Genomic DNA, 12,615 nt, shown 5'->3' on the forward strand with positions numbered 1-12,615 from the left:
TTTATTCTGTTAAGTACACGTTAATAACTAGCTTAAAATATACAGAGTGGTCCCAAAACCATCCGCTTCGTGCGATTAGTAATAGATGGCGGTTAAGTCGTTAGTGGCGAAAATGGCGTTCGGGGAGCCGGGATTCAGCACGATCTGGCTCTCGAAATTCGGGGTGTAGTCGTACTCGTCTTGTTTCTGCAACACAAACTCAGTTTTCGATTCATCAAAATTGTGTATCGACTTACTGGTAATTTTTTGTGAGCGATGCAAAAAGTGCACACTCGGTTCGACGTTTCGTCGATTTTGTTGGCCAGTCTCAGGCAGGGCTGGTCGATGGGGCCCGCCATGAGTTGGGTGCCCAAGTGGGAGATGTAGCTGGAGGCTAGTCGCAGGGTCTCGATTTTGCTAAGTTTGCGGTCCTTGGGTTCCGTGGGGATGAGGGTTCTAAGGGTGGAGAAGGCCGTGTTCACGCTAAAAAATATTGTTGTCGGAGATTAAGAAGGCGTGGAGGGGGGAGGTTTTTGTTTTTGTAAATCGCGGCATCTTTACTTAAGTAATTGTGTTTAAGTAATAATTAAATTATATACCTTTTGGGTTTTGAATATATGTCCAAAATTTTCTTGGCTTCATTACATCTGGAATTTTTAGTATTTTAGTTTGGTAATGACGCAAAGTAAAGTAACACAACAGGTCATTATTAAAGCAGGGCTTCAGTTTTTAACGACTAAATAATAAATTAGGGTCAGAAAATTGGGAAAAATGATCTACAAAGGTGTGTCAGATCTTAGTTTTCTTATTTTCGTTTTTACATTATAACTGATTCTTTTGAAGATGACGTCATAAAACGCTGAGTATCATTATGTCCTCTTCTGGAAGCTCCACCAACTCTGCAATTTATCTTACAAATTTATTATAGATGATGAAAAGCGAACTAAAATTTGGGTGACTTTTTCATTCATTTATTAGTTATTGGCTAATAGAAAAAATTTGACTCCAAAAAGCAGCAGGGACTTTTTGTGGGTTAGTACAATGCTAATTTGTGTCAAAATGTCAGAATACTGTCACACTTGTCAGTATTCTGACACTGCCAGTTTGATACAAGTGACCTTGAACTGTCGAAAACACAAAGTTAGAAAGAAATCGAACTTTCCTCGTCCCTAAAGCACAATCAAACAAACCAGTTTCTTAGACAAATTATAAAATTTGACTTTGTGATTTTGTATTTTTTTTAATGATAATAATCTATAATTTAAGGTTTCCATAGTAAAGTGTTTGATGACGTCAAACTTTTTAGCAACGATAAGAGAAAACGACAAAAAATGAGAGAATGAAAAAGTCGACAAAAGAGGTGAAAAAAGATGATTCAAAAAAACGTTTAGAAAAAATGCCAAAGAAATTAAAAAAATGAGAAAAAGGATAAAAATAGTCTGACAAAAAAAAGGCAACTAAAAAAATCGACAAAGACAAAGAAAAGCCCAACAAAAAAATATGAAAAAAAAAACGAGGAAAAATAGAGAAAACAAAGCGATAAAAAAGTGATAAAAAGGCGAAGAAGGAGACAAAGAGAAGCCAACTAAAAACACTATAAAAAAAAGAAGAAAAAAAGCCTCAAAAAACGCCAAAGAATATCGAAAATCATGCTATAAAAAAAGGAGGAAAAAACACAAGAAAAGTTACAAAAAAGCGAGAAAAAAACAAAAAAAAAATGGAACCGAAAGCGGACAAAACATATGGCAGAAAAATTGAGAAAAAAAGAATACTAAAAAAAAAAGGTTAATGAACGCCAAGTCCAAAAAAGATGCGTAAACAAAGGGACAAAAAAATACCATAAAAAGCGATGAAAAGAGGAAACAAAAAAAGACAAAAAATACAACAAACAGAAATAAAAAATGGACGAAACAAGAAAGGGCACTAAAAAAACGACAAAGAGTCGATAAAAAAAGGACAAAAAAATAACGAAAAAGGGGACAAAAAATACGAAAAAATCGACAGAAGTATGAAAAAAAAAGAAAGAAAATGGCGAAAAAGGGACAACAAAATGTGATCTCCAAGGTGAAAAAAAGGCGATTAAAAAGTGGTAAAAATAGGATGAAAGAATGAGACCAAAAACAGGCTACAAAGAAAATGGTGAAAAGAAAAAGTTGATATGAAATGGTTTGAAAAAGCGACAAAAAGGAACCAAAAAAGGCGACTATAAAAGCGACAAAAAACAAGTAGGTAATAAAAAAGCAATAAAGAAAGGGCGACAAAAAAGGGGATCAAAAAAGGGGACGAAAAAGACGAAAAAATGGTCCAAGAAAGGACCAAAAAAAGATAACGAAAACAGAATCAAAAAACGCGGAGAAAGGTAGACAAAATACCATAAAAGCGATGAAAAGGGGGGGCAAAAAAAGGATTAAAAAATGCGAAAAAAAGTAATAAAAATCGGAGAAAACAAAAAAAGTGAACTAAAATAGCGACAATGAAAAAGTCTATCAAAAAACATAAATAACGAAAAAAAGGGACAAAAAAGCGAAAACAATCCACAGAAAAATGAAAAAAAAAAACTCTGCCAAAAAAATTGCGAAAAAGGAACAAAAAAATGTGAAATCAAGGCCATAAAAAGAAAGGCAACGAAAAAAGTGATAAAAATAGGACAGACAAAAAGGAGACCAAAAAACAACACAGTTAAAATAACATACAAAGAAAAAAAAAGAGAAAAAAAAGTTGCTACAATGGTTTGAAAAAGCGATAAAAAACGGGCCAAAACAAGCCAACTAAAAAAGCGACAAAGAAACAGGTGATAAAAAAAGCAATAAAAAGAGCGAGAAAAAAATGGGGCCAAAAAGATGAAAAACATGAAAAAATGGCCCAAAAAGGACCAAAAAAAGGTAACCAAACAAAGGCAAAAAAAAACGCGGAAAAGGTAGAAGAAAGACCATAAAAAGGGATGAAATAGGGGGACAAAAATGGCCACATAAAAAAAGGGACAAAGAAACAGGTGATAAAAAACAGTAAAGAAAGGGTGAGAAAAAAATGGAACCAAGAAAAAGACAATGAAAAAGATGAAAAAATGGGCCAAAAAAGATAACGAAAACAGAGTCAAAAAAACGCGGAAAAAGGTAAAAAAATAGAGGAAACAAAAAATGGGCAAAAAAGCCGACTAAAAAAGCGACAAAGAAAAAATTGATAAAGAAGAACAGAAAAATTACGAAAAAAAGCAGACACAAAATGCGAAAAAATCGACAAAAAAATGAAAAAAAAACTCAGTCAAAAAAATTGCGAAAAAGGGACAACAAAATGTGAAATAAAGGCCATAAAAAGAAATGCGATTAAAAAAGTGATAAAAACAGGACGAAAAAAAGGGGACCAAAAACCAGTACATACACTTAAAAAACCTACAAAGAAAAAAAAAAAAGGGGGGGCCAAAGAAAGCCGACTAAAAAGCGACAAAGAAACAGGCCATAAAAAAAGCAATAAAGAAGGGGCGAGAAAAAAAGGGACCAAAAAAAGGCAACGAAAAAAATGAAAAAATGGCCCAAAAAGAACCAAAAAAAGATAACGAAAACACAGTAAAAAAATGCGATAAAAAGTTATAAAAAATGGAAGAAACAAAAAAGAGGATTAAAAAAAGCCGATTAAAAAGGCGACAAAGAAAAAGACGATAAAAAAATTACAAAAAAAATTACGAAAAAAAAAGACAAAAATGCTGAAAAAAAACAAAAAAAAATCCAAAAAAGGGACAACAAAATGTGAATCAACGTGATAAAGGGAAACGCGATTAAAAAAGTGGTAAAAATAGGACGAAAAAAAGGAGACCAAAAAACATATACTTAAAATGGGTACAAAGAAAATTGTGAACACAAAAGTTGATAAAATTGTTCGAAAAAGCGACAAAAAGGGGCCCAAAAAAGGTGATTAAAAAAAACGACAAAGAAACAGGCGTTAAAAAAGCTATAAAATAAGGGCGAGAAATAAAGGGGACAAAAAAATCGATGAAAAAGATGAAAAAAAAACGAAAACAGTCAATTAAATGCGGAAATAAGGTAGAACAACGACCATAAAAAACGATGAAAAGGGGGAACAAACAAAGGAACAAAAAAATACAAAAAGAAAAGACAAAAGGCATAAAAAATGGATGAAACAAAAAAAGAGGACTAAAGAAGAGACAAAGAAAAAGTCGAAAAAAAAAGATCAGAAAAATAACGAAAAAAGGACAAAAAAATGCGAAAAAATCGACAAAAAAAATTGCGAACAAGGGACAACAAAATGTCAAATCAAGGCCATAAAAAGGAAAGGCAACGAAAAATTGATAAAAATATGACGAAAAAAAAGGAGACCCAAAAATAGTACACTTAAAAAAACCTTCAAAGAAAATGGAAGAAAAAAAAATGATAAAATGGTTCAAAAAAACGACAAAAAAATCCGACTAAAAAATATATAGTGGTTCGAAAAAAGCAACAAAAAAAGGGGGACTAAAAAAGCGACAAAGAAGCAATCGATAAAAAAAAGCTATAAAGAAAATGAGAGAAAGAAAGTGGGCAAAAAAAAGGCGTTAAAATGATGAAAAAATATACCAAGAAAGGATAAAAAAATATATAAAAAATGCGATAAATGGCGATGAAAAGGGCGGACATAAAAAATGATCAAAAAAAACTAAAAATCCGTCAAAAAAAGCAATAAAAAATTGACGAACAAAAATCGGGGCTAAAAAAGCGACAAAGAAAACGTCGATAAAAAAAGGACAAAAAAAAGGAAATAAAAATATGGCAAAGAAAAAAGGTGAAAAAAAAACAGTGAAAACACGGCGGCAAAATATCGAAAAAAAAAAAAATAATAAAAAAGTGACCAAAAAAGTAGACTCAAAAACCTGCCAAAGAGAAAGGCGAGGAAAAAAAGACGAAAAAAGTATTAAAAATAAAGGGGGCAAAAGAACCACTGAAAGAAGGTCCAAAGAAACGACCAAAAAAATTGGCAACGAAAAAAGGTGAAAAAACACGAAAAATAATAAGTGACAAAGAAAAAACAGACAAGATAAAAGCAACTAATAAAAAAAAGCCATAAAAAGGCGAAAAAAGAGACAACAAAACAAGTGCTATAAAAGGGGTAAAAGAGACAAAAAATATGACAAAAAAATCAATAAAAAAAAGAGACAAAAAAACAGCGAAAATAAAGCAAGAAAAAAATTAAAAAGACGACAAAAAGCGTGGCCAAAAAACAACAAAAAGCTGAAAAAACAAAAAATGGCTACTAAAAAAACGACAAGAAAATACGTCAAAAACGCAACAAAGAAAAAGATGAAAGAAAAGGCCCAAAAAAGGGCGACAAAGAACGATAAAAAACCGAAAAGGCAGTTAAATGATAAAAATACACCAAAAAAAAAAAAGGAGTAAAAAGGCAAGAAAGAAGCAAAAAAGATCACAATAGGCGACAAAAAAATGGCTTAAGATATAACTTGATTTACTGTAAGTGAAGTATAAAATTACAGAATCTATAAATTCTGCAATAGCAATTTGGTGATTTTCGTTACGCAAGCAAACCTGATGCAAGTGACATTTAATTATTCAAATTACAAATCTAGATAGAAATAACACAAATTAATCATTTCTTATAAACCCAACAGCAAAATTTTGACTTTACAGATCAGCCATTTTTTGATATGGAATTAAGTCATGTCAAAAATGTCAAACAAGTGTCATACTTGTCATTTACCCAATAGTATGACCAACATAAAAACTAATTTAAGGTTTAATTTAATCAAATTATTTCTAAGAAATGAAAAATTAGAAACATCGATAAACAGGTTTACAAATCTTACAAAATCGAAATAATCACACCAAGATCTAAACTGGCTCACTTTAATCTATCATTTATCCCAATTTTATTATTATTATCCCAAGTTATTAGCCCGAAAATATCTCTCAACAAGTTCTACTATCTACATACACAAATAAATAACCATAGCCCTCATCCTGTACCGACTCCTATTCAACAATACCCAACCACCCGAAAAATACCTCCATCAAGACAGCGCCACACCGCAATCCACCAAACCGCCACACACACATCATAGTTACCTGTGCGTCCTATCTCTCTCCCTCGCATTCGCCTGACTCCTCTGTCGCACAGGTGCCCCGACCTCCTCGCTCCCATTGGCCGCGCACTTTTTCCTCTTATTTCCAGCACCGTTCCCGTGGTAAAACTCCATTTTTCCGCTCAAACCGAGCCAAAACTACTGCGTTTTCATTTGTTCGTGAAGCAACAAGTGTCATAGCCGACTGTGAATGAGCTCAGTCAATTAAGACAATTTCGTGATATTTTTAACAGATGCTGAGCGAGTCGACGCCCACTCGAAAATACACAGCCGTGCAGAGCCTGACCGAGGGGGAAATGAGGGAAACAGACGGCGATTTTTCAGGCGACGAAAATGAAAAGGCCGCTTGTTGCCGGAGATGGAGATTAATTGAAGGGGGTTTAATTGGCGGCGGCCGGAGGAGCTAATTGGGCTGACGTCACGGCGGGCCGGGGGACGGGGCGAGTACGGACCTGGCGGGAGGAAGTCATCCCTTACGGGTGGCGTTTTCAAAACAAATAAATCACGAGGCGGCGAAGAAAGGGCGATTTTGTCGAGGGAAATGGGACATGTGCTGGGTCGGATGGGTTGGGCTTTGGTGGGGTTTTTGCGAAGGAAGCGAGGCGGCGGTTGGCAGTAGCTGGATGTATTTTTTATTGTGGAAGATAATCAGATAATCATTTGATTTTTAGGGGTGAAAATACAGTACTAGGGGTGTATTCCTTTAATTGTTGAATTCTCAAAACAATTTTTCAAACATGTAAACCATCTTTCTGTAATTCAATCACAAAAACAAAAATAAAAATCTGATTTTTGTTTATTAGATTAGCTGATCGATTATGCAACCAGTAATACACGTAATATGTACATTGCGCCACATTTTATGATTTTTCAGTGTAAAGATACTGTGGTAAAGTCAACACATCCTTATTCGTTTAATTATGAAATAAATTGTTAAACATTACTGCAATACATTAATGCAATAATAATAGTAAGTATTTAGTTAAAAAAAATTGGGCTGTGTTTTTAGTGAAATCAATTTGTGCAACCGCTGCTGATAACTTATCATGACATAATTAAACCCTATTTAAGCAAATAATATTATTTATAATATTTATATATGATAAGGATTAATATATCATAAATAAACCGAAAACCGTTTTTCTACACATATGAAGTTATTAAAAACAGTTCAATTTGTTTAAATATCGTTAAATTAACTCCGAAAATGTGCAATTTTCCGGCCAAAATATGAAAAATAATTTTGACAGTCTCATCGTGGCACACGATGGACGTGGCTGTCACGTGAGCTACCGGAGGAGACAAAGTGATAAAAATACGACAAAAAACAAAAAGGCGACCAAAAAGGCAGTATAAAAATCCGAAAAAAAGATAAATAAAAACAAGAACGATAAAAAAAAAGAAAAAAGGCTCAAAAAACGCTTGAAAAAAATGGAAACAATGAAAAAAGAATGGACCAAAAAATTACAAAAAAAAAAATACAAAAAACTTAAAAACCACCAAACAAAAAAAAATTAAAGTCGACCAAAAAGGGACAAAAATGCAATAACAAGGTAACAAAAAAGGAATAAAATAAGTGATGAAAAAGGGCGAACCATAAAAAGGAGACTAAAAAAGGCGATAAAAAGCGACCAAAAAAAGAAATTTATAAAAGAGCCAACAATGTAAGAAAAGGCGGAAGGACAACATAAAAGATGTAAAAAAGACCATAAAAGGGGGATACAAAAACGACAAAAATGCGAAAACAAGGCAATAAAAAGGCGAAAAAAATAGCTCAAAAATCTATCAAAAAATACAAAAAAAAAGTGGAAAGAACAAAACGTGACAGAAAAGCAACCAATAAAAGGGACCAAAAATGCAACAAAGGAATGGGTGAAGAAATGACGAAAAAAAGGCAACGAAAAAAGCGTTCAAAAAATAATTAAAAAAGAGGGCGAAAAAAAATCGACTCTAAACACGATAAAAAGACGAAGAAATGTTTAAAAAACGATTAAAAAAGTCCAGAAACCAAAAAAAAAGAGCCAAAAATGGCACCGTTTTCCTACAATCATGAAGTTATTAAAAACAATTCAGTTGAAAAAGAGAACCAATAAAGGCGACTAAATACTCGACTAAGAATAAGGTGACAAAAAAAGACGAAAAAAAAGGCTCAAAAAAGTTCGAAAAAATGGAAAACATGAAAAAAAACTTTTTTCATTAAAAATAAGACAAAAAGAGCCACCAAAAATAACAAATAATCGTAAAAAAGGTTACAAAAACTAGAAAACGACAAAGAAAAAAGGAACAAAAAATACGAAAAACTACTAAGGAAATAATCATCAATTTTTTAGTAAGAACAAGAAAAAAACGACAGAAAAATGCGAATAAAGAGACAAAAACAGGCCGACAAAGAAAAAAGAGACCAAAAATGGCGAAAAAAAGCAAAAGAATATAGCAAAAAAAGCTACTCTATATAATATGGTGACAAAATAAACAAAAATAAAAATACAGCGGAAAAAAGAAATAGTGAAGGCAAGACAATAAAAAAGGCGCCACAAAGCGATTAAAAAAAGGAAAAAAAGAACAATAAAGGCGACTAAAAACGTGACTAAGGGAAAAGTGACAAAAAAGACGAAAAAAAAGATCAACAAAAATCGAAAAAAATGGAAAACAAGAAAAATGGGACAAAAAGAGCGATCAAGAAATAACCAGAAAAATGATAAATAATTGAGAAAAAAAAAAACCCTAAAAAAATACTACAAAGAGAAAAGGGACCAAAACACGAAAAACTACAAAGGAAATGATAATAAAAGCATATGATAAAAATACCAAAAAAATTAAACTAAAAAAGATCCAAAAAGCAAAAAAACCACCACAAAAAAGATAACGAAAAAAGAGCCAAATGAATTGAGAAAGGGCATGAAAAGACCACAAAAATTGATAAAAGGTAACAAAAAACGACAAAAAAAAGTAACAAAAAAGGGAAAAAATGCAATAACAAGGTTACAAAAGAGGAATAAACAATCAAAAAGGGCGAACCAAAAAAAGCCGTCTAAAAAAAGCGACCAAAAAAAGAAAAAGAAAAAAGAGCAAAAATAAGAAAAGGTGAAATTGAAAACATAAAAAGGTGAAAAAAAAAACACAAAAAGGCGATACAAAAACGACAAAAACGCGAAAACAAGACAATTAAAAAGGCAAAAAAAGAGGGAAACAAAAAATCAGACTAAAAAAGCCATAAAGAGAAAGGCGATAAAAATAGCTCAAAAAACGACCAAACAAAAAAAAGGCGGAAGAAAAGACCACAAAAGGTGTTAAAAAGCAACAGAAAAGCAACCAATAAAAGGAACAAAAAAATGCAACAAAGAAATAGGTAAAAAAAAATGACGAAAAAAGGTGTCAAAAAACCGTTAAAAAAGTAAAGAGTCGACTCGATACAAGATAAAAAAGGCGAAGAAATATTTAAATAACGATTAAAAACGATTTAAAAAGTTCAGAAAAAGAGAACGAAAAAATAGCCAGAAACATGAAGTTATTAAAAACAATTCAATTTTTTTAAAGACAATGAACAAACAATAGCGATAAAAAATGAAAATGAAAACCAATAAAAGCTCATCCGAAGGGGAAAATATGGCGAATAAAAACCACAATAAAGATGATAAATAATAACCATAAAAGCAAAAAAAAAGATAAAGACGGCTCAAAAAATTACCACAAATAGGTAACGAAAAAAAGGACACTTTTAAAAAAAAAAGTGACAAAAAGCGACAAAAAAGCAACAAAAAAGAAACAAAAATGCAAAAACACTTTGACAAAGAAGGAATAAAATAAATGATGAAAAAGGGCGAACTAAAAAAGCCGACCAAACAAGAAAGCGACCAAAAAAAGAAAAAAGGAGCCAAACAAGTCAAAAAAGGCGACAGAAAACATAAAATAGGTTAAAAAACAAGGCAATTAAAAAGATAAAAAAGAGAGGGGAACCAAAAATTCAACTTAAAAAGCGACAAAGAAAAAAGCGATAAAAAAATTGCTCAAAGAGCGACCAAAATAAAAATACAAAAAAGGGAGGAAGAAAAGACCACAAAAGCGACAGAAAAGCAACCAATAAAACGGACAAAAAATACAAGAAATTAGTAGATGAAAAAAAATAACGAAAAAAGGTGGCAAAAAAGCATTAAAAGAAGTAATAAAAAAGGGCCAAAAAGAGTCGACTCGATACACTATAAAAAAAGACGAGGAAATATTTAAAAAGCTTTCAAAAACGATTTAAAAAGTCCAAAAAAAGAGAACGAAACATGAAGTTGTTAAAAACAATTCAATTTGTTTAAAGACAATGAAAAAGGCGCAAAAAGCGATAAAAAATTAAAAAAGAACCATTAAAGGCGACTAAAAACCCGACTAAGAAAAAGGTGACAAAAAAGACAAACAAAGACTCAAAAAACAATAGAAAAAATGAAAAATATAGAAAAAACCGACAAAAATGGGACAAAAAGAGAGACCAAAAAATAACAAAAAGATTGGCAAATAATTGTAAAAATAGTTACAAAAATTAAAAAAAATCGACCGAAAAAAAATACAACAAAAAAATATCTAAAAAGGGGGAAATAGGCGACAAAAAGCGTTCAAAAAAGTACTAAAAACGTAGTCAAAAAAAGTCGACACGATAAAAAAGACGGAGAAATATTTAAAAGCGAGCGATCAAAAACGATTAAAATAGTCTAAAAAATGAGAACGAAAAAAAGAGCCTGGCTACAACATGAAGTTATTAAAAGCAATTCAATTTTGCTTAAATAATTTTGACAATCTCATCGTGACGTACAATGACGTTGCTGTCACGTGAGCTACCTGAGTAAAGGTCAGATCATGTCAAGTTTTATTAAAACTTATTAAAAAGGACTCAAAAAGTCTCCCATTTTGTGAATTTTATATTTTTAATGACAATAAGCTATAAGGTTTTTATATAATAAAATGTGTGTGTGATGACGTCATCAACTTTTTAGTAAGAACAAGAAAATGCGTAAAAAAAGTAGAAAAAAGATGACAATAAAAAAGTGATAAAAAAAAGTTAAAAAAAAAACAACGAAACCCGAAGAATACAATATAACGAAAACAAAGTAATAAAAAAATGACAAAAAAACAAAAAGACGACAGAAAAAACTATTTAGAAAAAGCCAAGTATACTAGTCCAAAAGTTATAAGGTTATATGACCATCATAAAAGTAGTTGACCGCAAATAAATACCCCCTTTGTGTGGTTCGCACTAAGCTTTCCGGTTGGCAATAAATCGTCTTCTAAACATTTCTTGCTCACGTTTAACAGGGCCGACTTTCAAAGCGAGTAGTTATTTCGGAACCCTCAGCGACTGCAGGTAGTAAAGAAATAATGGAGTGGTGGATTTACATATTTAGTGAAAGCCGCCTCTGAACGAAATCTCAACAGCCGGTTGAGCTGCAGTGGACACGTTATTTACGACCCTAAAATCTTTTCTATTGTAAACAACTTAACTTCGACACAATGGGATAATTTTATGATGGCCATATAACCTTATAGCTTTTGGAATACTGTAAAACGATCGAGAACAAAATGCGAAAAAAAAGATAAACAAAAAATTAATACAAAAATTACGGAAAAAAGAAAAAATAGTGAAAACAAGAAAATGGAAAAGAGAACCAATAAAGGCGACTAAATAGCGACTAAGAAAAAGGTGAAAGAAGGACCAAAAAAAGCTCAAAAAAATCGTAAAAAATGGAAAAAATAAAAAAAAAACAACAAAAAATGAGACAAAAAGAACGACCAAAAAATAACAAAAAAAATGACCAACAATTGTAAAAAAAGTTACAAAAAACTAAACACCAAATGAAAACTAAAAAATGTCCAAAAAGGGGGAAATAAGGCGAACTAAAACCACAACAAGGGCGATAAATAGCGACAAAAAAAGCAAAAAAAAAAGGAAAACGGCTCAAAAAATTACCGCAAAAAATACATTGAAAAAAGAGCCAAATGAGTAGAAAAATGACATTTTCCACAAAAGTGATACAAAGGCGATATAAAAACGACAACAAGGCCATAAAAATAGTGAAAACAAAGGATAATAAAGAAAAACAATAAATCTGTGGCGAAATGTCCGCACTATGTGTATTACTGGTTGCATAACTAACCAAACTTTTTAGAAATTACAAATCAATAATAAATTAAAATCGAAATAATATTTTCGCTTTGGTGTATAAATTAAAAATTACAAAAACTGGCTTATCGATATCTGAAAAAGAGGTTTAGAAAATTCCACAATCGTTGCTTTCTTCCTGGAAATACATGTTATGATAGTTTCATATAAAAACAAACAACAGGAGTTCTAGGGATAAAACTTTAAATATAGTAATAACAACAGAGTCTGCATGACGCACATAAGTGTTTGTTTATATTTGACAGACTCCATTAACTAAACTAAAATTAGATGCACTTTATGAATATAACAATTATAAAAGTTCGACACTTTTACATTAGTGTGTTGAAACTTGTTCTAAAAATATGTTTGCATGTGCAATCAAATCGACATCTGGGTCACTTCCTTCACG

At 31.7% G+C, this 12,615-nt stretch overlaps 1 protein-coding gene across 2 annotated transcripts; it reads right to left on the minus strand.

Annotated features, from left to right (window-relative positions):
- Window positions 1-18: 18 nt before the first annotated feature.
- On the minus strand, window positions 19-6,547 carry LOC135140378 (transcription factor 15-like). 2 transcript variants are annotated; one of them, XM_064070880.1, is made up of 4 exons: window positions 6,048-6,547; window positions 579-626; window positions 237-462; window positions 19-186 (listed from the first exon to the last, which is right to left on the minus strand). In XM_064070880.1, the coding sequence occupies exons 1-4, from the start codon at window positions 6,176-6,178 to the stop codon at window positions 76-78; spliced, it is 516 nt and encodes a 171-aa protein (XP_063926950.1). In that variant the 5' UTR covers window positions 6,179-6,547; the 3' UTR covers window positions 19-75. The 2 variants fall into 2 exon arrangements, with proteins under 2 accessions (XP_063926950.1, XP_063926951.1); XM_064070881.1 differs by lacking the exon at window positions 579-626 and having other exon boundaries at window positions 6,048-6,543.
- Between the last annotated feature and the right edge of the window lie 6,068 nt (window positions 6,548-12,615).

The sequence above is a fragment of the Zophobas morio genome, unplaced genomic scaffold, assembly GCF_036711695.1.
Source record: "Zophobas morio isolate AGI-343-1 ecotype UQ-CSIRO unplaced genomic scaffold, CSIRO_AGI_Zmor_V1 ptg000040l, whole genome shotgun sequence".
NCBI lineage: Eukaryota > Metazoa > Arthropoda > Insecta > Coleoptera > Tenebrionidae > Zophobas > Zophobas morio.